This window comes from Mesoplodon bidens (genome assembly GCF_964165515.1).
Source record: "Mesoplodon bidens genome assembly, chromosome: 9".
Lineage (NCBI taxonomy): Eukaryota > Metazoa > Chordata > Mammalia > Artiodactyla > Ziphiidae > Mesoplodon > Mesoplodon bidens.
In genome coordinates, this window is record NC_138166.1 from 12568059 (window position 1) to 12595914 (window position 27856).

General features: G+C 42.7%; 1 protein-coding gene across 1 annotated transcript; it reads left to right on the forward strand.

Annotated features, from left to right (window-relative positions):
* Nucleotides 1-261: 261 nt before the first annotated feature.
* PIK3CG (phosphatidylinositol-4,5-bisphosphate 3-kinase catalytic subunit gamma) lies at nt 262-27856 on the forward strand (the record flags this gene model as incomplete). The annotated part of the gene is made up of 10 exons (XM_081243647.1): nt 262-2268; nt 5366-5431; nt 5544-5769; nt 7219-7322; nt 9799-9945; nt 11342-11432; nt 12353-12483; nt 13464-13575; nt 14786-14943; nt 27578-27856. The coding sequence occupies exons 1-10, from the start codon at nt 274-276 to the stop codon at nt 27854-27856; spliced, it is 3309 nt and encodes a 1102-aa protein (XP_081099773.1). The 5' UTR covers nt 262-273.

Here is a 27856-nt window from a genome sequence, read left to right on the forward strand (position 1 = left end):
TTACCTTATTTAACTGTCACCTTACTTACCCCTCTGAGGTATTGTTGACCCCATTTGACAGATAGGAAACAGGCTCAGAGATTATTTAAAGGGCTCATGCCCCAGGTTCTAAGTGGCGGGGGCCAGGATTCCAAAGCCCCGGTACCCTCGTGCGCATGTCCTCGTCATTCGTCTACAGCTTCTCCTTCTGCCAGCTCGTGGGAAACCATAAAGGGCACGTGCCTGCCCTGTGACTGAGCCCTCTTGTTTCTCCACTCCCAGGTCACAGAGGGCATGGAGCTGGAGAACCATGAACAGCACGTGGTGCTGAGAGAGGACAACCGCCGCAGGCGCCGGAGGATGAAGCCGCGCAGCGCAGCGGCCAGCCTGTCCTCCATGGAGCTCATCCCCATCGAGTTTGTGCTGCCCACCAGCCAGCGCAACACCAAGACCCCCGAAACGGCGCTGCTGCACGTGGCTGGCCACGGCAACGTGGAGCAGATGAAGGCCCAGGTGTGGCTGCGCGCGCTGGAGACCAGCGTGGCCGCCGACTTCTACCACCGGCTCAGCCCCGACCACTTCCTCCTGCTCTACCAGAAGAAAGGGCAGTGGTACGAGATCTACGACAAGTACCAGGTGGTGCAGACCCTGGACTGCCTGCGCTACTGGAAGGTGCTGCACCGGAGCCCCGGGCAGATCCACGTGGTGCAGAGGCTGGCGCCCTCGGAGGAGACGCTGGCCTTCCAGCGCCAGCTCACGGCCCTCATTGGCTACGACGTCACCGACGTCAGCAACGTGCACGACGACGAGCTGGAGTTCACACGCCGCCGCCTGTTGACCCCGCGCATGGCCGAGGTGGCCGGCCGCGACACCAAGCTCTACGCCATGCACCCCTGGGTGACGTCCAAGCCCCTCCCCGAGTACCTGCTGAAGAAGATCACCAACAACTACATCTTCATTGTCATTCATCGCAGCACCACCAGCCAGACCGTCAAGGTCTCGGCCGATGACACCCCGGGCACCATCCTCCAGAGCTTCTTTACCAAGATGGCCAAGAAGAAGTCCCTAATGGACATCCCTGAAAGCCAGAACGAACAGGACTTCGTGCTGCGCGTCTGTGGCCGGGATGAGTACCTGGTGGGTGAGACGCCCATCAAAAACTTTCAGTGGGTGAGGCAGTGCCTCAAGAATGGGGAAGAGATTCACCTGGTGCTTGACACTCCGCCAGACCCAGCCCTGGACGAGGTGAGGAAGGAAGAGTGGCCGCTGGTGGACGACTGCACTGGAGTCACCGGCTACCATGAGCAGCTGACCATCCACGGGAAGGACCATGAGAGCGTGTTCACCGTGTCCCTGTGGGACTGTGACCACAAGTTCAGGGTAAAAATCAGAGGCATTGATATCCCTGTCCTGCCCCGGAACACGGACCTCACGGTTTTTGTGGAGGCGAACATCCAGTATGGGCAGCAAGTCCTTTGCCAAAGGAGAACCAGCCCCAAACCCTTCACGGAAGAGGTGCTCTGGAATGTGTGGCTTGAGTTCAGTATCAAGATCAAAGACTTACCCAAAGGGGCTCTGCTGAACCTCCAGATCTACTGCGGCAAATCTCCAGCTCTGTCTGGTAAGGCCTCTGCGGAGACTCCCAGTCCCGAGTCCAGAGGCAAAGCTCAGCTTCTGTATTATGTGAACCTGCTGCTGATAGACCACCGGTTCCTCCTGCGCCACGGGGAGTATGTGCTCCACATGTGGCAGCTATCCGGGAAGGCGGAAGACCAAGGCAGCTTCAATGCTGACAAGCTCACGTCTGCCACCAACCCGGACAAGGAGAACTCAATGTCCATCTCCATTCTTCTGGACAATTACTGTCACCCCATAGCCTTGCCTAAGCATCGGCCCACCCCAGACCCGGAAGGGGACCGGGTTCGAGCAGAAATGCCCAATCAGCTTCGGAAGCAACTAGAGGCGATCATAGCCACTGATCCGCTTAACCCTCTCACAGCCGAAGACAAAGAGTTGCTCTGGCATTTCAGATATGAAACTCTGAAGGATCCCAAAGCGTATCCTAAGCTCTTTAGCTCAGTGAAATGGGGACAGCAAGAAATTGTGGCCAAAACATATCAACTGTTAGCCAGAAGGGAGGTCTGGGATCAAAGTGCTTTGGATGTTGGATTAACAATGCAACTCCTGGACTGCAACTTTTCGGATGAAAATGTAAGAGCCATTGCAGTTCAGAAACTGGAGAGCTTGGAGGACGATGACGTGCTACATTACCTGCTCCAGCTGGTCCAGGTAGGGGATGCACTCATCTCAAGGGATTTATCTGCATATGCACAGGTGCCCCATTCAGCTGTCTTCCAATGCCCCTTGTCCAGAGAGTCACGATCAGTCAAAGGAGATCTAATGAAACTACCTCAAAAAGTAGTAAGCTGTTCCATTTACTTTTTTACTGTCTTTGAGGGCTTGTTGACAAGCATTTTGATGACATTAATATTTCTGCTTTTTAGGAGAACCGTTCCCGTGGGAATACTTTGTTCTCATTTACTGTATCAATGATAGACTTGACTTATCGAATGCTCCCTTGTGCCAAGGCTGCAGGTGATCTACATGCTTTTCGTGTATTATCACATTTAACTCTCCCAACAACGATGATAGAGGTCAAATTAATATTTGCATTTTATATATCAGGAAACTGAGGCACAGAGAGGCTAAGTAATGTGCCCAAGGTCACCTACTTTGAAAGACAAATTCAAACCCAGGAGGTCTGACTCCTGGCCCTGCTCTTTTCACTGCGTCCCAATATCTGGCATCAACCCAGCAGTGTCAGGATAGTGTGTCCTAGAGGAAAAACGTCATACTCTCTGATTGTATTTATCACAATTCATAGAGTAACATCTCATATCTGCATGGGACCTTGAAAGCCCCTCTCTTTAGATAGGTCTGGTACTGTGTGTCCATTCCTCTTCACATGCCTTTCCCTGGGGTCCAGAGAGACTAAATCATTTGCTAAACCCTTGACTAAATCAAGGGTTTCCTTAGGACGTTAAAGAAAGGAGGAAGAGTTCTCTTGCTCACGATAGCCATTCTCAAATTATATTGTGCTGCTTGACAAGGAAGAGGAAGGAAAGGACTTGGAAGGGAATTCTATTTTAGAGAGCAGAAGTGTTCATTCATTAATTCAACAACACAGACTGAATGCTTCCTCTGTTCTGGTTGCTGGATATAGAGCAGTGATCAAAACAGGGCTGGACTCTGCCCTAATGTAGCTTGTGGTGCATGAAGACTGACACCAAATGAGTACACATACAGGCAGATATTGAGTAACATGTTGTGACAGACACTTTGGGGAAAAGCTACAGATTGTTATGAGAAAAGAGTCAGGGGTTCTGGGGACACTTGATTTAGATTGAGGAAGCCAGGGACAGCTCTGAGTTGGTGATGTTTGATCTGAGATGGTTAGGATTAGCCAGGCTGACTGGTGGACACCAAACTGTCTAATCATTATCTATATTTATAGGAAGTTTCTGAAGTTTTCTGATGCGAATTTTGGATACTCTCAACTTTGAATCTTCACCGTCCCATTAGGCAGATACTTGAAACGTTATATTTGGCCTTTGCTTTCATCTGTCAAATATAACCGATGTTTTTTTCTGCCATGAGTTCAGAGGCCGGCATAAACACTAATGAAAATTTTAGAAAAATCAAAGTATCCTCAGTTTTGTAGCTCTCCATAACAAAAAGAAAATAAAACAAATTTATATGAGGTCTGTTCCAAGTCCCAAGACTATCATGAACTATTTTACATTGTCATTTTCACAAGTAAACTTTGCAGCGTTGGAAAATGAATAGTGTTCTTCTTGGAAATGTTTAAGTGAAAGAGGTCAATAAGTAATATTAACATTGAATCTGTGGTCCTAAATTTGAAGAAGAGAAGTCATTTGTAAAACTATTTGAGACACTGCAGATATGGCCAAATGACTCATTCATTCCTAATTAAAATGGTCTCCTGGTTGAGATCTTCATCATCTTTACAGAAGTGAAACACGAAGAATGTCAAAAAGGCTCACGTTTGGGTTAGAAACTTAACATTTCTGAAGTGACTACTGGTGGCTAAATAACCACAGTCTCAGAATTCAGATCTTAGCTGCAGTTACTGTGGCACCAGTTAGAGCCCACCTCACCTTTGAAAGCATGGGGATAATTGAAATGTTATCAAGTCGGTATTGTTCTGATCATTTCCAAACTGAAAAACCAGAGTAAGGATTGGAAATCATACCAAAAAGCCCCCAGGCCCTAAAACAGAAAATGGAATGGGAATATCTCTTATTTCTTAGGAAAAAAGGATAGACCGTATCTATTTGTAAAGGAGATACTCTGAGATATTTAATTTTAAACCTCCCTTTATGCTTATACATGACATCTACCCTGTGATTTTATATGTGCATGTCTAATAATCAATTTTTGTTAGTCTTACTGCTTTTAAAATTATGCACTATCGCAGACTTGCAGAAAAGTAGAGAATGGTGTAACAAATATCCATGCACCCACCAGAATTTAATTATTTTTTATGTTTTATTTTTAATTGGCTAGGCTGCAGGGGGCAGGGGCGGGGGTGGGGGGCGAGCTTGGGGCAGCCACCCAGCTGGGCCCTGTTTTCGGTCCAGCCCCTATTTTTCACTTGTCATTGGTTCTTCTTCCTGAGTCACAGGGCTGCCACCTATGTGAATATCTCTGTTATTAGCCAAGTGATGTGAAAACTACTAAACACTGCTGAACCTGAGGAGCCAGATAAAACAAGAGATTTTCAGACAAATAGCCCTGTATACACTGCATTATGGCGGGGAGTAATGGCCCTTCCGTTGCAGTAGGAACCTGGGAGGCAGTACAGTGACTCGCCAGTGAGAGGCCAACCACACACAACTTGAGCAGAAGAGAAGCTGTAGGATTTTTAGGATCTTCACATCTAACAAACATTTCTCTCCCTGCATGTACAGTATCCCCACTGTCTATTTTCTTTCCAACAAACGTTCTTCCCTTCCACCTTTATAGATGTGTTATAGCCATCTCCACCTTTCCCTTCTATCTTTCCAACAAATCAGGTAAGCCTTCATGGGAACAAAAGCCCTCACCCCTTCTCTCTGAAGTCATCAAAAGCACGTGATTGTGAGTCCAGAGTTCTGGCTTCTAATCCTGGTCCTTCTGCAAGTGGTTCACCCTGGCCCAAACTGTCCTTGAAAAGAAAGGATTGAACTTAAGTGACTGCTCAACTTCCCGTCGCCCTATCCATACAAACCCACTAAGGCAGAGCACGAGTTTTTCTCCGTTTCCTGTTTCCCGATTAATCAATGGAGAATGCAATCCCACAAATGCCAATGTGTTCTTCCTTTAGGCTGTGAAGTTTGAACCATACCATGACAGTGCCCTTGCCAGATTTCTGCTGAAGCGTGGTTTAAGAGTAAGTACTTCCATTTTGATAAGAGCGTGACATTTAAAAAGTTACAGAGAATTGGCTGATAGATTTGGAGCATTAGTCATAATAATGGCAACCTTCTTGCTTTCACCCTCAGAACAAACGAATTGGTCACTTCTTATTTTGGTTCTTGAGAAGTGAGATCGCCCAGTCCAGGCACTATCAGCAGAGGTTTGCAGTGATCCTGGAAGCCTATCTGAGGGGCTGTGGCACGGCCATGCTACACGACTTCACCCAGCAAGTCCAAGTAATTGACATGTTACAAAAGGTCACCATTGATATTAAATCGCTCTCTGCTGAAAAGTATGACGTCAGTTCCCAAGGTACGGTGGCTCTGTTCTCTTGGTTCTCTTTCCAAATGCCTTTGTCTCCAAATGCCATCAGTCCTGTGATCCTTCCTCCTTCTGGAACGCAAGTCGCACCTTCCTCAAGGTAGCCAAGAATACATTTTTTAATCTTCTGTCTTCATGGAGTAAGCGAATTTAAAGTTCCCCCTTTACAAGTTAATATTTTTTAAAACTACATCTATATTTTAATGACGAATGTATAATAGATGTTAAACTCTTTGAAAACTTAAAACAGCATTATGCAGATGTAAGATGTATTTTTTAAGAGCAACTATGCACACACACACAAAAGATTAGTTATTTCCAAATATCCTTTCTTCCCCATCTTTCAATACATGCATCTAATTTTCAAGTCCTCAGTCTTTTAAAGTAATGTATTATTGAGAAGTTATTTTAAATTTTTTGTATATATGTATACATATACATCATATATAGCTATATGTACATATATATTTATATATATGTTCTTCCTATAAAAACATATATATCACCTCCTCTGTGTTCCAATGTTGTCTTCTTATCCCCAAGAAATCCTGTCCCTCAGTCCCTGCTTTAGGAAGGTTAATCACTCTTTATCTGTATTCCCATAGGTTTTGGTTGATACTACATTAAATCAAAGTCATTAACATATCTTTCTGGTCTATTAAACTGTATGAGCCTTGAAGCTAGGAATTATCTCTTATTCACATTTGTATATCTCGATCCACCACTATGGCTCATAATGGACACTCACAAACATACTCAGCGAGTATTTTAAACTTCTGAATATTTTGATTTGCCATTTTTGCCTTTGAGTCTTTTCCAATAAACCAATAATGGTCTCTCCTAAAAATAATAATGGTAATAATAAGCTTGCTTTTATTTTTATTGTAAGAACGAAAGAGCAACATTTGTACCAGCCTCCAGTCTGTCTGGTACCCAGGCAGTCGTTTTTAATTTATGTATTTTGCCTTCACAATTTTGAGGCTGTCATATTGCCTCCACACAACCTAACTTCCTCTTCTGAAAAGAATTTCCCAAACCCTAACCGAATTCCATTTAATATGGTCTTCTGATACCTGTTTCCCAAATCAGAGGACAGTTTAAAGCTTCACACGTTGGAAAGAAAACTACAGTAATTCCTTACCATTATCCATAAAGCATCCTTCTCCCTCTGACTGTCTGGGTATCCCATATATATTCAGATAATTCTGTCCCCTGTTGTAATGTGTGTACGTGGTTATGTTGCTCCCAGTAAGCCTGACTTATCCTGACACCCTCAATGGTTAGTTCCTCAAAGACAGAAACCTAGCCTCTCTTCTCCTGTTCCCCACCCTACCAAATATATAGAATGTTGTCAATACCTGCGGCCTCAGGAAATGTTAGAGATGATATTGGTAATTTCTTGAACTCACGTAAACTCTTGTGTGCGTTTGACAATTACAGTTATTTCCCAACTTAAGCAAAAGCTTGAAATCCTACAGAATTTGAATCTCCCCCAAAGCTTCAGAGTTCCGTATGACCCTGGACTGAAAGCAGGAGCACTGGTGGTAGGTATCGCCTTGATGTCTCTCCATGGTCTTTATGTCTGGACAATGGCTCTGCCTGCTTTGCTGGGCCTAGTGGATAAAAGCTGACGTTTATAGAGAGACAGGGAAGCTGGAAAGTCCCCAGATGGGCTTCCATCAAGAAGCCCTTCCCTAATTGCTAGATACTAAAAACCTCAACACCAGGCAATCTTCCATCCATTTTGTTTTAAATCAGCTTTCTTGAGAAACCATTTGTATACAATAAAATGTATCCATTGCAAGTGTACAGTTCAAGGAGTTTTGCCAAATGTATACAACCATATAACCATCGCCACAATCAAGATATAGAATATTTCCATAGAAATTTATAGAAAACATTCTTTCATATCCCTTTGCAGTTGGTCCTTTCCTCCTTCCATCCTCCATCCCGGATGACAGATCTGTCTTCTATCATGTAATTTTGCCCTTTCTAGAATGTCATGAAGTGGAATCATACAGTATGTAGGTTTTCTATATGGATTCTTTTACTTAGCATAATGCTCTTAAGATCCATCCATGTTGCTGTGTGTCTCCGTGATCTATCCCTTTTTATGACTGAGTAATATTCCCTTGTATGGTTATACCACAATTTGTTTTCCATTTACCTTTTCAGTAAATATTTAACAGTGCGATAGTTGGGTCAGATGGGATGTGTGTGTATATAAGATACTGCCAAACTAGTTTTCCATTTTATAATGGCAACCGTGCCATTTTATATTCCCACCACAATGTATGCAAGTTCTGATTGTTCCACATCCTAGAGAACACTTGTTATCATCAGTCTTCTTAATTTTAGTCATTCAAACGGGTATGAAGTGGTACTTCACTGTTGTTTTTATTTGCATTTCCCTAGTGATGTTGAGCATCTTTTCATGCTCTTTTGAGAAGTTTCTATTCATATCTTCCATACACTTTTTTTTTTTTTTGCGGTACGCGGGCCTCTCACTGCTGTAGCCTCTCCCGTTGCGGAGCACAGGCTCCGGATGTGCAGGCTCAGTGGCCATGGCTCACGGGCCCCGCCGCTCCGCAGCATGCGGGATCCTCCCGGACCGGGGCACGAACCCATGTCCCCTGCATCGGCAGGCAGACTCTCAACCACTGAGCCACCAGGGAAGCCCTCCACTCACTTTTAATTTAGGTTACCACCTTCTTCTTATTTATGAGTTATTTATATATTCTGGATACAGATACTTCATCAGGTATATAGTTTACAAATATTTTCTCCCAGTCTGTGGCTTACCTTTTCATTTTCTTAGTAATGTATTTTGAAGAGCAGAAGGTTTTAATTCTGATTAAGTCCAATTTATCACTTTTTCTTTTATGCTTCATGAATTTCATGTCCTAAGAAATATTTGCTTCATCCAGTGATTCTCAACCAGGGGTGAACCTCCACCTCCTCCACCAAGGGGTATTTGGTAATGTCCAGAGACATTTTTGATTGTTACAACTGGGAGAATGCTACTAGCATCCAGTGGGTAGAGACCAGGGATGCTGCTAAATATCCTACAATACACAGGACAGTCCCCACTGCAACAAAAAATTATCCAGCCCCAAATGTCAGCAGTGCCAAAGTTGAGAAACCCTGCCTAATTCAATGTAACAAATATTTTTTCCTAGAAGTTTTATAGTTTTAATCTCACATTTAAGTCTTTGATCCATGTTTAACTTTATATACAATTAGCAGTAAGCTTGCTCTCTAGCAAAAAGCACACACTATCCACTGTCCTTTTGAAGTTAGAAATTGGTAGGAAAAATGATACATTAATACAGCTTCAAATTGTGTTTGGTTTTTTGTTTAAAGACCACGTCACATTTTTGATCCTTGGTGAATTTACTTTTGACTAAAACTCCTAAGATTTTCTCTTTTCGAATGAGTGGCTGCTAAACCACCTTTCTCCCACCTTGAATTTATTTCAACGTATGGGGGTTTGGGGGAGGGGACAGGCATTGTGCCTGAGTGCTAGAGTCTCATCTATTGCTGTTAAATTTCATCTTGTTACATTTGGCCTGGAATTAGGCTGCATCTGATTTTTGACAACCATTTTTAGACACTATGGTAGCAACAGAACTCTTTTTTTTTTCAAACTAATTCTTAGAGGGAGGCCAGATATGTATAGACAAATAACAGCACAATTGCTCTTTGTTAGAGAGGACATGGAAGTACAAGAGTCCTACGGGAGGGGGGTATACAGACGATGGGATATGCCACACCTCTTAGGCACCTCCACAGATGCTTAGGGTTCCTTGCAACACACTGTGAGAGCCACTGGTTTAAGTGTTGTAACTTGCTCTCACTAGCAAGAGAAAATGCCTTCTGCATTTTTACACAAATCATTGAAAATCCTTTTCCAACTGGGACTTTGTCCTAGGTGTTTACCGAGATGCTTTCCAAGAGGGTGTGCATCTCCACCATGTGTCTTCAATTGTGTGTGGGAAACATGTGGCTGTTTTCTTACAGATTGAAAAATGTAAAGTGATGGCCTCCAAGAAAAAGCCCCTGTGGCTTGAGTTTAAATGTGCCGACCCTACAGCTCTGTCAAATGAAACAATTGGAATTATCTTTAAACACGGCGACGATCTGCGCCAGGACATGCTGATTTTACAGGTGTGCTGCTGTTAAGGAATTTTTTTTTCAGCTATCTGAAACAAGAATTCTGTACTAGATCTAAAAACATGACTTCTACTGACCCTGTTCCATTCTCCTATTTTGTATGATGAACAGTGATCAAAGGTGACATAATAGAGTTTTCACTGGGGGAATATAGCCGTGGACCATTAGATATGAAATCTAGTGAGCCTCACAGTTCTGTGCGTTCCTGAGGAGATGCATACCCAGCATTCCCGAACAGCCAGATACACTTCCCTCCCCTAACCTCTTTCTTATACACCACATTCCTAGTGTGGTAACATGGAATAGAAACCTATTTACCCCCAAGTATCCACTTTATTCATATCCATAGACATAGCCAGACACTCTCGGATGCTCTCCTTAGATACATCACCTTTGGTACACATCCACATCCACAAACTGAAGTGAATGATGTGATAGGAAGGAGGGAGAAGATGAGCAGGTAGGTGATTGGAGAATTCATGCGGTTACGTAACAAGAGTGAACAGATTACTAGAACAGAAGATGGATGGTGAAGGTATCAATGTTGATCATTTTCATATTATCTAACATAAACGTTAGCTTTGCAGATTTGTAAAGGAGTATTCTCTATACCCTAGTTTAATACTGTAGAAGTAACATAATTTCTAATATTTCATGTGATTTATTTAAAACAGGCAAACCATGGAATCTAAAATATGATACAGATGAACTTATTTACAAAACAGAAATAGACTCACAGACATAGAGAACAAACTTATGGTTACCAAAGGGGAAAGGGTGGGGGGATAAATGAGGAGTTTGGGATTAACAGATACACACTGCTATATATAAAATAGATTAACAGCAAGGACCTACTGTACAGCACAGGGAATTCTACTCAATATCTTGTAATAACCTATAATGGAAAAGAATCTGAAAAAGAATGGGCACAGTAATCATACCCACACTAGGGGGTTAATAAAAAGGATCAACATAAAACGGTCCTCGGTGAATGTCAGCTATCATTATCATCGTCGTTACTGTTGCCTTGGTTGTAGCCCAAGAGTGCCTTATGGATAAAAATGTGTAAACATGTTAGAGTGGAACTTTTTCTATTGTGGTAAAATACACATAACTAGGAACATTTGAATAATAGATACGTCATGGCTAGAACCTACCCCCAGAGAAATCCAACTGTTCTCTTCCCCAAGGTGCCTCTCAGGGACCCAAATTAACAGGCTCCCAAGGAAGGGAAACATGAGAGTACCAGGTTGATAAATAAAAGTACATTTGTTACTTACATATTTTATGTTCACTTCAATATTTTGTGTTACCAGAGAAGACTGTTGTTGTTTTTAACAGAGAATAATACATATTTATAATGGAAACGTTTTTGTGTTTTGATGCCCAGATTCTACGAATCATGGAGTCCATTTGGGAGACTGAATCTTTGGATCTGTGCCTCCTGCCATATGGTTGCATTTCAACTGGCGACAGAATAGGTATGTGGGGACCTCAGAAGATGAATAGACTGCTCATCTCATTTTAAAAGACCGCCATCCCATGGGACTTCCCTGGCAGTCCAGTGGTTAAGACTCTGCGCTTCCACTGCAGGGGGCACAGGTTCGATCCCTGGTTGAGGAACTAAGATCCCGCATGCCAAGCAGCCATCATCCCTTCAGTGTACGCATTTAATAACGGAAAATTTACAATCATGATCCACATAAAAAGGAAGAAGATGTCCCAAGGCTGGTGCATGTGACTCAGTTTAATACGGACATGTTGAAAATATATGAATGCATGATTCAACTCCTTGTGACTGACTGTACATGGAAATGATTTTAGTGAGAACTTCTTCCTTCCTCTTTACTTCCCCACCGCTAAATTTTCACTCGTTTCATTGCACAGTAAACTTCTCTCTCACAAATAACATTTAAAAGTAGATGGAAAAATCTGTCCCTTGTTTCACCATCCCAGACTTTACATTATCAAAGCTATTACATACTCTCCTCTTAGGTGCTTTAACAGACATTTCACATTTTAACTTCAAACAGATTTTTAGTCAAGTTTCCAATTTGAGAAGTAGAGAACATCATTCCCATTTGACCCTGAAATTTAAAAAAGGAAAAGGAAAAGGTTGCCAAGGGAAGAGGGATGTGTTTGGCACATTACTGCTTTTGCTTATTCAAAACCAACCCTTTCCTCTTTTCATTCAGGGAGAGTGAAAGCAGGTCCCACACTACTTCCCTATCCGCCTCCTTTTCTTTCTCTTCCTCCTAAGAAAACCACCAGCACGAACCTGGAAAATAACCCTGTGGTTAAGAAAGCTCTCTGCCCTCCACTCTACAAAGACACAGCCATTCCTCCTCTGGGTCAGGCACTCAGCCCCAGTTCACATCAGACTCTGTGCATCTTCCTGCAGGAATGATCGAGATCGTGAAAGATGCCACGACGATCGCCAAAATTCAGCAAAGCACAGTGGGCAACACGGGCGCCTTTAAAGACGAAGTCCTGAATCACTGGCTCAAAGAGAAATGCCCTATTGAGGAAAAGGTGGGCTCCTGCTTCTCCCCAATCTGAAGGCTTCTGACAAGTTATCATGATACAGCAGAATAATGACATGTTTTTTAAGGGGTCTACCAGTGCCATGCCTCCTGACTCACTGGTGAAGCACCTTCCTCCTGAGCTCCTTGGGGTTTAAGCGCTTTCCCCTGGTGACACAGCAGATCTGTGCAAAATGGAGGTGCTCACTCAGACCTCGCTGAGCATTTGCTTCTCCTTTGATTATCAGGCCTGCTTTGCATAAAATTTGGTTCTGGGAAATAACTTGTTAGCACTTTTTATGACCATCTATTTCTGTCGTTGAGCAGAAAAATTCATTTACCACAGATAAACTCTTTACTACCTGGGAACACTACAGACCCTAAAAAGTAATTTATAATTTACCACTGCACCCTAATTTAAATGGTAAATTATGGATGCTCAAAATGTCACTTCCATTCCTCAGAAGTACATCCGCTGAGTCCTTCACAAGCTGTTCAGCTGCTGGTTAAAATTCTGTTGTAGAGGATTAGCACTTCTCATTTGCGTGGGTAGCAGTCTTTCAGGGAGGAAATATAATTAGTAGCATTTATTAGTCTGTTAAAATGTGGATTTGTGAACCCGTGCGTACTTTTAAGAGGTCACAAGCAAAACATATGTTCACCAACGAAGGAGGAATCATTACAGGTTCTGTATTGGCGTTGGCAAATGATGCATGGAAAGGCAGTGAACCCTTTGATTAAGTTACTGTTGGCCTTTGACTGTTGTTTCCTCCTCATGCTACTGTGATTCATTGTATCTTCACCTAAAATGTAAGTAGAGCAATGAGAAAGTTGGCTCCTAATAGACAGAACATTAATGGTATCAGGTACCACCAACTTGCTCTCTGAAAATGATTCCCAGAACAGTGTCTTTTGGGGAGTCCTTTGTAATAGATTCACGCTGCTCTTTGTAGTTAGGACACAACTAATATTTGGTTGCATTTTAACTAGTTTCAGGTGGCGGTGGAGAGATTCGTTTATTCCTGCGCTGGCTACTGTGTGGCAACCTTTGTTCTTGGAATAGGTGACAGACACAATGACAATATTATGATCTCAGAGACAGGTGAGTTTATTTTTTATAGAGTCATGTTTTTTGATTGTGGTCAAATATGCATAACATAAAATGTACCATTTTAACCAGTTTTAAGTGTGTACTCTAGTGGCATTAACTGCACTCACATTGTTGTACAACCATCACCACCATGCATCTTCAGAACGTTTTCATCTTTCCCAATGGGACCTCTGTACCCATTAAACACTAACCCCCCACCCCTGCCTTCCCCAGCACAGAGTAATTTTTAAATGGAGCTCAAGGTTGGAGCAAAGATCTAGAGGTCATTATTGTATAGGGACACAGAGGCTGTGACCACCCTACGGAGGACCCAGGAGTGAGTAACAGAAGAAGATGCAGCAAAGGAGAATTAAGAAGGACAAGCCAGACAGGAGCTAGAAAGCTAGGAAGGTGGGCGTGATCAACAGTGTCAGAGGGTGCAGAGAAGCAACAAAAAGAGTCACCCTTTTTTTGATACCCTTCAATCTGAAATGCCGTGCCTTCCTCACCTACTGCTCCTCGCTGGGTCACTGTCTACTCTGACAGTGGTCAGTACTGGCTGCATACCATGACATTTTCCTCTAAGAAATCTGGACCAATTTAAGAGTAGAGTCTGGAAAAAACACCGTATCTGGGTAAATCGCTAACTCTGTATGGGAATCAAGAGATAATGCATTTATGGGTCATTCGTATGATAGAGAGCTCTGTAAATGAGAAGAGAGGAAGGGAATTGTGGTGGTGATGGTGACAGTGGTAGAAATTGACCCAAAGGAGATTCAAAATGATTTCTTTCTAGCCTGCTACTCAAAAGTAAAAGGTAACTGCCCCTCCCCCAAACAGAGCGAAACATCAGTCTATCCTGAGTTACAGAAAGAGCCTAAGAGAGTCTTGGGTATAATGATGACATATAAGCCAGAGAGTTTTGGTTTATATTTGTAAGAATAATTCTGAGACAAGAATTTTTTTAATGGCATTTGGCTGTCATTGAAAGAACACCAGAAGGATATCAAAACTACGCTTGTTTCAAAGAATGCTTTGTGGCTACTACTACACACACCTGCTAGGACAAAACACATCACAAGCAAAGAGTAAAAATAGCTCTCTCACCCAAGATAGCTCATTTTCAGGCAACTTCAAAATATTTCAAGAAATGAACAAACCAGGGTGTTGTTTGCAAGTGCTGATGCCACTATAATGACGTCAGACATTTTCTTCTCTTAAGGAAATCTGTTTCATATTGACTTTGGGCACATTCTTGGGAATTACAAAAGTTTCCTGGGCATTAATAAAGAGAGAGTGCCATTTGTGCTAACTCCAGACTTCCTGTTTGTGATGGGGACTTCTGGAAAGAAGACGAGTCTACACTTCCAGAAATTTCAGGTAATTGGCCTCCCCCTCGACCACCTACCAGGAACATCAACCAGATGGCGCCTGCAGCCCTCACCTCTGCCCACCCGCTTCGGGTGTGACCCACCCCCTCCCCCCAGTCGCCTCTCTTCCTTCCCCAAGTGCAAAATGATGCTTCTCAGCAAGCCCCTCTCCTAAAACCAGACAGCAAATAAAAGCATTCCATAATCAGTGAGACTGGCGAATTTAGCGCAGCAGGATGACACGGCCCTGAAGGACAGGGCTTTAAGGAAGAGCACCTGGCAGGCAGGCTTAGCCTTTGAATATTTACCTAATCAAGATGTTGCCTAGAAGATGCAAATTTTACGTATATTTTTCAGGACTCGCCAATGATGGTGAGCTTCTCGATTTTTGCTCCAGGTGTGTGTTTATCAGTTACTAACACAGGAAATGCTTGCTTGTCTCTTTTTGTAAAGGAGGGTCCCTTCTCTCGTTTGAAACCTCGTCAGCTCAACTATAGGTTGTCCTGAGAGCCCTGGCTTGTCCCACTTCACCTTTCCACCAGGTCCTCCACGGGGCTCCCAGCTCCCTGGAGGGAGCATCCACATTCGGCTTTCTCTTTCTATTCCTTCCTGGTCTACGTTCACTTTTGACTATCAAATGGTATTTCAAATACCCAAGGAGTAAAATGTTCACTCTTGCAAACTTAATAACTGTGAATGAACGTAACTCAGAAAAGTCATCATTGCTACTGCAATATACGTATTTTAGAGCCATACAAACACAAAACAGATCAGTAGAGGCAACAAGTGATTACTTTATGTGCACATTTGTCTCAGGCTCCCTTTAAATAGCCCCCTCCCTTAGCGCCTCTGAAACATGGTTTGATTTGTACCAGCACTTCAGGACTGACTCTTCCTCCTGCGTGTCTACTTGAGCACCACATTAACCTTGAGAGATGACATGCGCCTTGACCTTCAGTGGAACAGGAACTGGGATGTCTTGTTTTGAAACCTGTCTGTGCTTGTTTGTTCTCCTGGCTGATTTTCGATGTGGTGGTTACCAGACTTCCCCTTCACAGCTCCAGGGGTGGTTGTCAGAGAAACTGAGATCTCTACGGCCAGATGGTCTTAGGATTTTTAGTGTGTTTTTCTGTGTAAACTCAACTGGGTTTCAGACTATTTCCAGGGATTTGACACATTTCAGTCCTGTGTTTCTTTAAGGTTAAAAGTCACACATTGTGACAATTTCCTGGAAGAGAAAAATGGTTACATACACACACATACACACACACACACACAAACCTGGAAGAGTTTTACCATTTAAAGGGGAGGCGGGAAATACTAAATTCTCCTCTCGTGGAGGTGGGGTTCATCTCCTTTGAACAAACACAGCAGCAGTAGTGCCATTTGAACACTCAGGCAGACACGAGGTCTTTTTGGCCCGTGGTTTTCTCCAGAACGACTGCCCATCTGTCCTGTTGTTGACAACATTCCCATAGACCCTATAGTGCCCGTGTCACTCCTAAAATCCCAGCAGTACTTCTCCTATAGTCTTTTTTGTTGTCATTTTAAGTTTCAAAATATTCTTTAATGAAGAGATTGGGGTTTGGGGAGGCCCCCCAGAGGTTGCCTCCCCATCTGGGCAGCTTCCACCCAAAGCAACAACTCTTTGCAGGGAGGCTGTCCTCTCCGTCTGGGAGCATTTCTCCATCCTTTTTGTGACCAAAGCTTGCTTCTTGAGCATTTAGAACCTCTTTCATTAAAGCAACATCTAGGCAGCATGCGTACTGCCAAAAACACACCTTGGTAAATTTTATTGTACTTATATATGTGTCTATGTTTTGCAGTGTTGGCATACTCTTTGATTGAAGGTACGGACTTTAGCCTTAAACAGATCAGCCTGGCATTGTAGTTGAGAGGATGGGCTTTGGAGCAGGTCACCTTGAGCTTGAATCCCAGCTCTGCTGCTTCATCGCTATGGATGTGATGCAAATTGCTTATCCTTTCAGAACCTTGGTTTCCTCATCTGTGCAGTGGGAATTCTAAGGCCCACCTCACGTGGGGGTTTTGTTAGGGATTATTTACGTGAAATATGTAGAAAGCTTGGCCTAGTGCCTAGTCCACAGCAGGAACTCAATCAACGGAGCCGTCACTGTCATATCCATCACAGGGGGTCCTCAAACTTTGAAAACGTTTAGGTTGAGAAGCCCTCTATGAAATGAGATCTCAAGCAGATCTGTAACACATAAAACACAACGAAGTAGCATTGTTCCCGTTGAAGAGCAAGTGAGGGGTTCCGGCTCTTTCTCCCCCACCTGCCCCCTTATCTGCTGGTCTCCAAGCCTTTCCCACCCTCCTCAGTCACATCAGGAAAAAGGCTGAACACATATACATATCTGTGTACGGTGCTACACCTGCAGAATTTCTAAAGTTTCCAGCTTGACAAAGATGAGCAGCGAGTTTTTTCATCTTTTGACTCAGACCTGCTGACAGTCTTTTGGTTTTTTTTGTTTTACATACTACTAAGCCTTCCAGAAGATATTCTGTTTCTTCGTGTTGTGCTCTCTTTTTGAGATGAAGTCCTTCAAGGTCAGGGAGCACGTCTCTCAACTCTCTAAATAGCATCCCAGGCTCTTGTAAAACAAAGCTGCCATTTCTAGGTAGGCTGGAAGATGTTGCATATAGTTACATTTTGAATGAAAGGCATCGTCTCCAGCAAATCACTAATTTTGCATTGATAAGTTTCATGAACGCACGCAGCACATTTGAATCACCTGTTGGGAAGGGTGGAGAAGAGATGGCCCACTTTTTGTTGAGCATGAGGGGAGGCTTCTCCACCAAGACTTAAAAACCTACCCAGCTCATGGTAAGAGGACGGAGTCAGGGGAACTGAAAGAAGAAAGTGTGATTCTGTCCCGCCTCCCTCTTCTGTCCAAGGTAGCTTGTTTAGCCTAGGACCAGATTCATGAGCTATTTCTAAAGAGGGCAGAGTTCACAAACAAGCCATAATAAGACAAAAAGACATAAAACCAAAGCCTACTATTTGAACCCAAGATTATCTGTTTGCCTTTGGAGCAGCATCCTACACACAGGGTGCTAAACAGATATATCGCAATGATGATGATTTTGATAAATCAATTCTCTACAGAAAAAAAATCTCTCCCTTACTAAAGAGAGAAAAAAATTAAACAATGGTTTTCCCACTGGTAATGTATTTTAGAACCACTTTATTTGAAATGTCCCTGAACAATGATAGACATACTCAACATGCAAATACATTGATATCGTTGGCAAATGAAATTTGGCTTCTCATTTACTTTTATGTAAGAACGTGGGTTTTTTTTTCTCAATTTTAAAAGTAGCAAATGCTTCCTTAAAAAAAAAGCCAGCAAAATATTAAAAATATCAGGATATAAAATACCCACTATCCCACCTTCCAAAAATAACACTGTCAACATTTTAGTGGTTTTCCTTCATTCTGTAAATATTTGGTCTTTTACCTAAATAAGCTCTCTCATCAATGGTATCATTGTAGCTTTAAATGTTTCAAACTCGGTACTTCTCACTTGTTGTTTTGATTAGGAAAGGGATGACGAGGGGACATCATAATTGGAAAAACTCTGAATTTGAGTTTGGATCTGACTTCTAGTCCCATTTCAACCATTATCACCTTAAAGACCAAATTCATCAGAATTTGGTTAAAAACTGAACTTAAACAGCAGACACAATGTTACTCCCTTACTTTAAACCATTTAGTGGCTTCTCATCTCATTTTGAATCATATCTGAACATCTAAGCTCACCCTACAAGCCCCTGCCCCCTCTAGCCTCTCCCCATGGCACCAGCCTTCCTTCTCTCACTGGGTCCGGGCGGCCTTCCTCTGCACCTGCCCCCAGTCTGGGCCTCCTCCCTGGAACACCCTTCACTGCCCTCTGCCCAAATGTCATCCCTCAGAGCCCTCTTCTAGATGCGGCCCCTCGTGTTATCCTGGCCACAGCGCGCCGCGTGTTGCCTTCGGAGCATCCATCACAGCAGGTAGTTCCCAGCACCATCTGCTGCTTGTCTCTCCCTTCCCAGAAGCAGCTCTGGGCAGCAGGGCCATGTCTGACCTGCATCCCGCACGTGGGTCCTGAGACCTAGGATGCCCTCAGTAGGTACCAGTCGGTAGAGGAGCAATTCCTGCCCCGGGGAGGAGATGAATGAGACTAGAGAACCCCTCTGGTTTCTTCCTTCCCCACAGTACATCATATTCTGTGAGTTTATGAAGTGGTAACTCAGGTGCAGATTGACAAGCTGCCATTGCATGGCTGTCAGCTAATAAGCCTTCAAGATGCGGTTAAATACCACACATCCAGAGAGGAAGTAAGCCTAATTATGAAATCTACTGTTTTGGTAAATAATACAGACCTGTAAGTGTCATCTGGTGCCTAGTCATATTTGTGCGGCGATTTCCTTAGTGACATAAACATTGTTTTTTTTTTTCCCAGTCAGAGCAGTAGTCGTGCCGATGGGACACTCAGGATAAACCTATAGTGTACATTCAACATAGGACAGTTTGCAAGGAGTGTGAAACTTGGCCTTGTAGGAGCAAGCAAGCATTGTGAAGATGTTCTTTGCACACAGTAGGAACTAAGCAAATGTGTGTTGTCGGATGCAGCTGAAGAAATCAGGGGAGTCAAGTAACCCCTTCACATGCACAGCTGTGCACAGTAGGCGGCGATGAGCGTAGTTAAAAGGCACTTGCCCCTAGATGTCACTCTTAAGTAGGGTTTGATAGAAGTCTGGAGCCCCTACACGGTGTTGCTTTCATCTAGGAGGCCAGTTTCATCAGTCCCCGCCGGGTCACCACCATGGGCAGGGTTGTCCCCAAGCCAGGGCATCCCCAGGCCCCTCACCCAGCAGGCTCAGCCCTGCCCGCAGTCTCTACGCAGAGTCCTGGCTCGGGTTCCGACGAACCTACGTTCAGAGTCCATCTCTGCAGTGGTCTCGCTCTCACCTCAGGTGCCAGGCTGTTGTTACTACTTCTGCCTTCAGCCCTCCTGTTAACCTGCCCCTAGGCCCGAGGTCCCGCTGCCTCCTGCCATTCGCCTTGCTGGAGACTCCCGTGCTCTCCCTAACCCAGACACAGGGACCAGGGGGCCGCGGAGACCTTACCTCTGACACTCTTCCCCAATCCTAGGCTCTGACGGCCCTTACTCGCCTGCACGTGTCTATACCTCCAACTGCCTGTACCTGGCGCCTGCCTGGCTGGGCTTTCTCAGCCTCCTGCCCCACCCTGTTTGAGTCGCCAGGCCCTGTTTGTCCCTATCCAAGATGGCACACCCATTCAACACACGACTACCTCTCAGGTCGTGTGCCAGGCCCAGGGAAGGCTTATGTCTTAGCAGTTGAATTCCCTTCAGATATGACTGTTCCCTAATTCACCCTGATTATAAAGCAATGAATCTGCCCCACATTGACCTTGACTTCGTCACATGAAGCATTCATTCGTCGTGCATTTGCGGATTATCTGCGGTGTGTTAGACATACTGCTGGGCCCAGGTGACGCGAGCAGGGGCATGGCCCCAGAGCTCAGCCAAAGAGATGCGCCCATAGCTCTGTAGTGAGGATTTCACCAACGGTTTGCAGAAGGAGCAATGACTCCTGTCCTGGCGGGTAGAAGAGGGCCGTGGAGAGAAGGGAATGTTTTTATCGGGGGCCTTAAGGTCCGAGTTCATCTTCATTTTGCCTGGCAGAAGCAGGAAGTCAGAAAGAAGAACATGAGCAAGGGCATGACGTTAGGATTTAGTATCAGTATTTTAGGGACACAGAGTACAGTCGTCCAGAATGGATGGAACCTAGGTATGCGTGGGCGTGTGTAGTGGAGTTTGAGGCGAGAAGGGAAATTTGGATCCAATTTGAAGCAGTGCATGGGCTGGATTAGGGGGTAGAGAGCCAAGCAAAAAAGTCACTTGGAGCTCAAATGATTAATCACAAATTAATGTAATAAAGGCCTATTATAAGTCAACAGGGAGATGAGTTTGTTGAATTGTTCCTAATATATTGAGTCGATAACGGATTTGCATCCTCTTGGGATTTACATCCTGGCCCACTGACGAGGTCGAGCTCAGCCTCCTGTATTCCAGTACTGAAGACTCCAGTACGTCCTCCTCTGTCCACACTCTCCATCAGAAGATGCCTTCAGAGAAGTGTCCGCATCAGCCATGGGTAGAAGCTTGCCTATGTCGGTGTGATTTCTCTGCCAGATGCAGACTTGCGTGGGCTTGTAGAATTGTTAGGACTTAGATGAGCTTGCCAAATTTTATCACTTTTCTGGAAAAGATATGAGCACAAGACTGGAAACGTGGCCTTGGACTGGATTTGTGCATTAATCCACCAGCATGCGGTGTCACTCGGTTCCTAAGATTAGACCCCTGTTACTTTTAAGCATTTATCGAGATTAACCTTCTAACTGGCATCCTTCTCTCAGTGTTTAGTTTCTCTTAGAGAATTGTTTTGTCTTGCAACAGAATATTATCGAGGACATTATTCACCACGTTACAAAGTGTGCTTTTTATAAAGATCCTCTTGCAAAAGTTCTATCAGGTGTTAGAAAAGTTGTGTTTCTCCCAAACAAACAGTTTTTTTAAATCTTCTGAACATTGGATGAAGTAACTGATTCAATTTCCCTTTTGGCTGAAGATACATTTGAAGGCCGCCCTTAGCAAGAATATAGGATTTGTGATGTATAGCTTTAGTCTCTTTTCCAAACCCATTGTGGATCCCGTTGCTTTTTCTACCCACTTTTAATTAATGTTACTGTGACTTTTGTGTATCCAAATAATGCACCTTCCAAACCTTTTTGAAACAAGGCACAAATAAACACACACACATACATACAGTCTGTTTAGAATAGTTGACTAAAGTAGAACAGTTTAATTGTAGCTTTAGGTTTCTAATGGGCTTCTAGCTAAATATTTGAGAAGATGTCAGTACAGCCCTTCCCCCTGGTAGACAGAGCCAGTCTGGGAATCATTTCTAAGTCCTTAAAGATGGCAATCCTAAGTCAAACTCCACAAATGCACGACCAAGTGTTGGACACACTCTTCTTTCAGATTTACCAGATTCCAACATTACTAGGTCCTAATCATTGACCTTCTCTGTTTTGCCAAAATAACTTCTAAAGGCATTGCTTAGCCAACTCATTGATTTTTATTAAAAAAAATGAAATTCTCTTTGACAAATCTTATTTTTTCTCCCCTGTCTCTGAGGAAGGAGACAGGGGAGAAAAACTAATAGTAATAGTAATGTGGCAGACAGAGGCTGCATTACTATTTAGGAAAATTAGGTGGGTGAGGACATTTCTTCTCATTGATGAGTATATGTGAGTGTTGTTTCTCTCTCTCCTCTCAGCCTGGATTCTTTTTCTGGAGTTTCTGTTTTATGGCCCCGAGTTTACTTCCTCATTTTTGTAGCTGTGTACAGTAATATTTCACTTCCACTTTGTTTCTAGATGAGAATGGAGGCGTTTGGTTTTAAGAAAAATTAGGACTATTCCACATGACCTTGGACTGTCTAAAGCAGCCACAGTTCATTGGTGGTTAAAAAATTAATAATTATGCATAGAAAGGACTTTGTTTTCAGTATAGTAAACTGATAAGTTGGGCCAGTGAACGAATCAAGTCAAAGTGTTGACCCTGAAATGGTAATAGTTTCCTTTGTTCTTAAGACTTATGAGAGAGGGGTAGTTCTGTAAAAAGCAACCTTTCCTTTGGTACTGGTTGCTGTAATTAAGGCATCTGAATCAACTCTGAAATAAAGAGCAGATTGCCTACTATATAGGCTCAATCTACTTATTAGCTACTAATGGGTAGTGGTCCAGCCAATGGCAGTAACAATGTTACACTGTTCTCCACATTCACACTAGTTAACAAGTATCTTAAACCAAGTCCTGGACATCAGGTTCCTCCTTTCCCCCTTCTTCTCTGCTCCATAGTACGAAGCCTCAGCTGAGAAGGACAGGATGAGGATGCATGTGGTCAGTGGCCAGCAGCCCCGGCAGAAGGGAAAATTCTGTTGCTACAGCCAATAACTTCTGTGTGCTGTGCTTCCCCCCAAGCTCCCCAAGCCATATCCTCACAGCCCCTCAAACCACAGGCCTCTGCTGAGGCAGCATGGTCAGGAAGCTCAGACAGACCCTATGGCTGAGTCCAAGGGCAGAAATGAAACCCCTGGGGCTTGAGCAGGCAGAGCAAGGGCCCACCTGGGCCCCTCCTAGCAAGAGAACCATCTGCTATGTAGCCAGTGTGCTATATGCTTCCATCATCCCCCTCACCTCCTGGGGCCAGCGCCAAGACACCCCCTCCATTGACTCTGGTGGGAGTGGGGCTCATCTCCTTCCTGCCCTGGCCCAGCCCACCCCTAGGTCTCTGCTGTCAGAGGGGACTTTTTGGACAGGTGGTCTAGATGGCAATGTGACCTCCTCAGTGATGAGAGAAGTGTGTGACTGCTTACACTATCAGTAATAACAGCCAACCCTTTACATAGCACTTGAATCTCCCCACAATCCCGTGACACGGGTACTGTTGTTATTATTATTCTGATTCTAAGATGAGGAAACCAAGGTCCAGGAGGTTAAGTAACTTCTCTGATGACAAACAGCTTGTCGATAATAAAGCCACGAGTTGAGTCCAGGCAGTGAGGTGTGACTGTGCGCTTTTAACCCCTGCTCCACACACCTTTAAGCAAAAGATAATTAAGTCTGTACCACGTCTCTAAGTCTGCACCACCAAACAGAATTTACACAGTGTGTCTGACCAGTAGGGAGCTTGTGGTTAAATTTGGAGATGAAATTTCGTTCTCATAGAAGTGACCCTTGGGCATGAAAATTAGAATTAACCGAATAAATTCAAGCCAGCAGAAATTCCTTATATAGGAGAGGTGGCCTTGGAGAACAACAGGACAGTTTCTTCCCTTTCATATGTCTCTCTGTGGCTACAGTGATTGGTGAATCGGTGCATTGCAACTTAAATATTTACTAAGCACCCATGGATTGGTGTTATAATGACTTGACCCCAGATTAATTTTCCTCCTCAAAATTATCTTGTTCAAGAGTTTGACCACACAGTAGGCTCAGAGAGCAGGGGATTTGCCCGGAGCCCCCATTGTACAGAAGGCTAGAAAATAATTAAAAATCAGAATGTCCTCTAATTCAAAATCAAAAGGCATCCCCATATCTGCCCTTGTGAAAATTGTGCGAGTTGGCCAATTAATGAGACTGTTGCCTGGGGTGAAGTCTGCCCCTAGCCTGTGTAATTGCCAAGAAATGAGAGAAACCTCAGTGGGTCCTAGGCATGAGCAAAAGAAAATGATTTCCGGACGTAAGTGGAATCATTAAGAATGCAAGAGCGCTAATGCATCACAGCCGCTTCCAGGGCGCAAGAGGTGCCTGGACCAAGGCAGGAACAGCCCAAATAGTGTTGAGTCTCCTGCTTTGTGTTAAGTAAGCAGGGAGGAGATGCAGAGTTCATCTCCCCTCCAGGTAGGGAAGGGAGAGGACTAACGTTTACTGAATGCTCCTTACGTACCACCCTCTATGTTGAGCATTTTATATATATTGTCTGACTTAAAAAATGCCAGAATAGTCCATGGGTTTTTGTACCTGGACAGGGTGGTGCATACACAATCCAGCCTTGACATACAGAATGACACAGGCCTGACCCCCACTATCATTGGGGTTACCCTGCCACGTTCAGGTGACACAGACAAGATCGTCTAAAAGCAAAAAGAAAAAATCACTATTAAAATTTTGACCAGTAAACTTATATTCTTTATTTCTATGTAAGTATTTTGGGTCCATTTACCAAAATGGGATTGTACTAAATGTGATGTTTCATACCTGCTTTTTAAAACTCGCTTTTACATGCTTATTAAATACTCTTCTACAGGATCATTCTAGTAGTTACAGAGAGCTATGTAGATACTTTCATAAACCGTTTTTATCAATCTCCGAGTGTAGGATATTTAAGTTGCTTTCAAGTTTCCACAATGTTAAACAATGTTCTAATGAACATTCTTGTAGATAAATCACTGCAAAATTATCCAAATTTTTTAAAGATAAATACCTAGCCTGGAAATTGCTGGGTAAAAGGATTCTGACATTTTTTAAGTCAAGTTTATTGAAGCATAATTTAGAGAGAGCGGAATTCAGCCTTTTCAGGTGTACAGTTCTTTGAATTTTGACAAATGTATCAGTTATGTAACCACCACCACAATTAAGTTATATAACATTTATAAGTATTTTAAAGCTTTTGATGCATGTTGTCAGTCGTCTGCTAGGAAAAGTATACCATCTGCCATCTAGTCCCATCTATCATCAGGCTATGAAAGGTGAACATTAGAGATTATCCTTAAAAATTAAAAAAAAAAAAAAAGATTTTTCAATTTGGTATGTGAATGTTTCCATCTCATGTTCAGTTACATTTATTTGATTACTAATGAGGTTGCATATTTTTTCATATGTTTGTTATCTGGCTTTATGTCTTATAGTATGATATACTATATCTTTGGCCTACATTTCTAGCCAACTGTTTATCTCTTTCTTATTGCTTTGTAAGAGCTATCAGGGGCTAGGGATGAAGAAGTGATCTGTCATGTTGCAAATATGTTTTCTCTTGTCATTTGATTCTTTTAATATTGTTTATAGCTTTTTTTTGTCCAAATTTTGAAGTTTCCGTAATCTCTCCATCTTTTCCTTATGGATTCCACCTTGGAAATCAGCTTCAGAAAGCCCTTCCTTTCTCATTCCATGATTGTTTAAATATTTTCCCTTCTTCCATTTAAATGTCTAATTCTTTTGGAATTTATTTTGGTATATCACATGGGAGAAACTTTATTTTCCCCCCAAATTATGAGCCAATTGTACCACCCCTGTTGATCAAATAATCTGTTCCCCCACTAATCTGAGTCACCTTTATTATATATTTAATATGTACTTAGATATGTCTCTGAACTTTCCATTGTGTTCCACAAAATTTCTTATCTTTTTTGGAGAAGAATAGGTACTATATCACACAATTTTAAATATTGTAGTTTTATAATGTGCTTTAATATCTAGGATGGCAAGCACTGTTTTTCGTTACTATACTTTTTCAGAATGTTCTCTCAGGCCCTAATTATCCCAGATGAACTTAAAAACATATCTGGGTTTAAATAGCCAATAGGAATTTTTATTCAATTTCATTATATTTATAGATTAATTGGAGAAAAATTTTTATCTTTATAATAAACAGTTTTATCACCGAGGAACATGCCATGTCACTCAACATGTTCAAGTTTTCTTTTACTTACTTCAGTAAATGTTTACAGTTTTTAAAAAATGGGTTCTGCATGTTTTGTGTAGGTGTTTATCTCAGGAATCATGGGGGTTTTGTTACTGTTATTCACAGCATCTGTCTTTTTACTTTCTAACTGGTGGCTCCTACCTATAGCATTCTATTTATTAATTTTATAGAAAGCTAGTTTAATAAAAACTAGTTACAATAGTATTTTAGTTTTCTTCCCCTTCAGTGTTCCTAGAACACAATGGTTATTTGCAAATACTAATGATTTTACCTTCACTTTTCTGATCTTATACATTTCTTTTTCCCAGACTCATTATTCAGAATGATTGTGACTGGTAATTTCAGATCATTCTTCACATCATTTCATTTTTGTCACATGTTAAATTACAGGTTACTTTTATAAAAATCAAAAGTGGGTTTTAATCCAGTACCTTATGATGAACTACTCTTGCAAGTTTCTGATAAACCCTAGTTGCCTATGGAGTGTTATTCTCTTAACATTTTACTCAGTATTTTATTTGAAATATTTAAACCTGTAATCATTCATTTCAGTTTTCTTTAATATGTCATCTTTGCCAAATTATGATATTAAGGTTGGACTATTCTGATTTTGTAAAATTGGGAACCTTGCAACTTTTTCTTCATGTTGGAACAATTTAATTGGCACGAGCATGCCTGTTGCTTCAGAAGTGGGCTTAACTCACCTGTCACCTACTCCAAGGCTTTTAGAGAAGGCACCAGCCATAGCATTGTTGAAAGCCCTCTCTCACTCAGTATTCAGAATTTATTTTAAATTTCCAAAGGTCATTCAACAATTTTGAGAGTCAGACAATGAAAAACTAGTTCATCTGTTTTCTTAGTATAGGACACATTGGAAAATAAAGATGAAAACTACCTAAATCTCAAACACCACATTTCCGTCCCTTCTTTGGATTCCGTTAGCTCTTGGCAAACATTATTTACGCTTACATAAAGTTATGTGATTCCTGGATGGTGTTCAAAAACTGACTCATTCCTCTTCAGAGACTATAGAAATTTCCACCCTCATTTGCCTAGAAAAGAGATTGAAGTGAAAAGAGTAATAAATAAGATGAAACTTACTGTATCAGTTAGTTTTCCTTGAGCACACCCTGGGTGTGTGCAACCACACTACATTGCTTCAGAGATTATAAAAGCAGTCTATGTTCTCAAGCTTTTCATCTGAGGCAGGAGACCTGCCTTGCTTGTGATGATTTCCTCGCAGGGACAGGATAATGCCATGTAAATTCCAAAACAGCCTGCTGGTCTTCAGCCTACTTCGATGCCATAACAACAGCTAACAGCGTTTTCTTTCCCTTTATCCAGGATGTCTGCGTCAAGGCTTACCTAGCCCTTCGTCATCACACAAACCTACTCATCATCCTCTTCTCCATGATGCTGATGACAGGGATGCCCCAGCTAACCAGCAAAGAAGATATCGAATACATTCGTGATGCCCTGACAGTGGGGAAGAGTGAAGAGGATGCTAAGAAGTATTTTCTGGATCAGATTGAAGTTTGCAGAGACAAAGGATGGACTGTGCAGTTTAACTGGTTCCTACATCTTGTCCTTGGCATCAAACAAGGGGAGAAACATTCTGCCTAA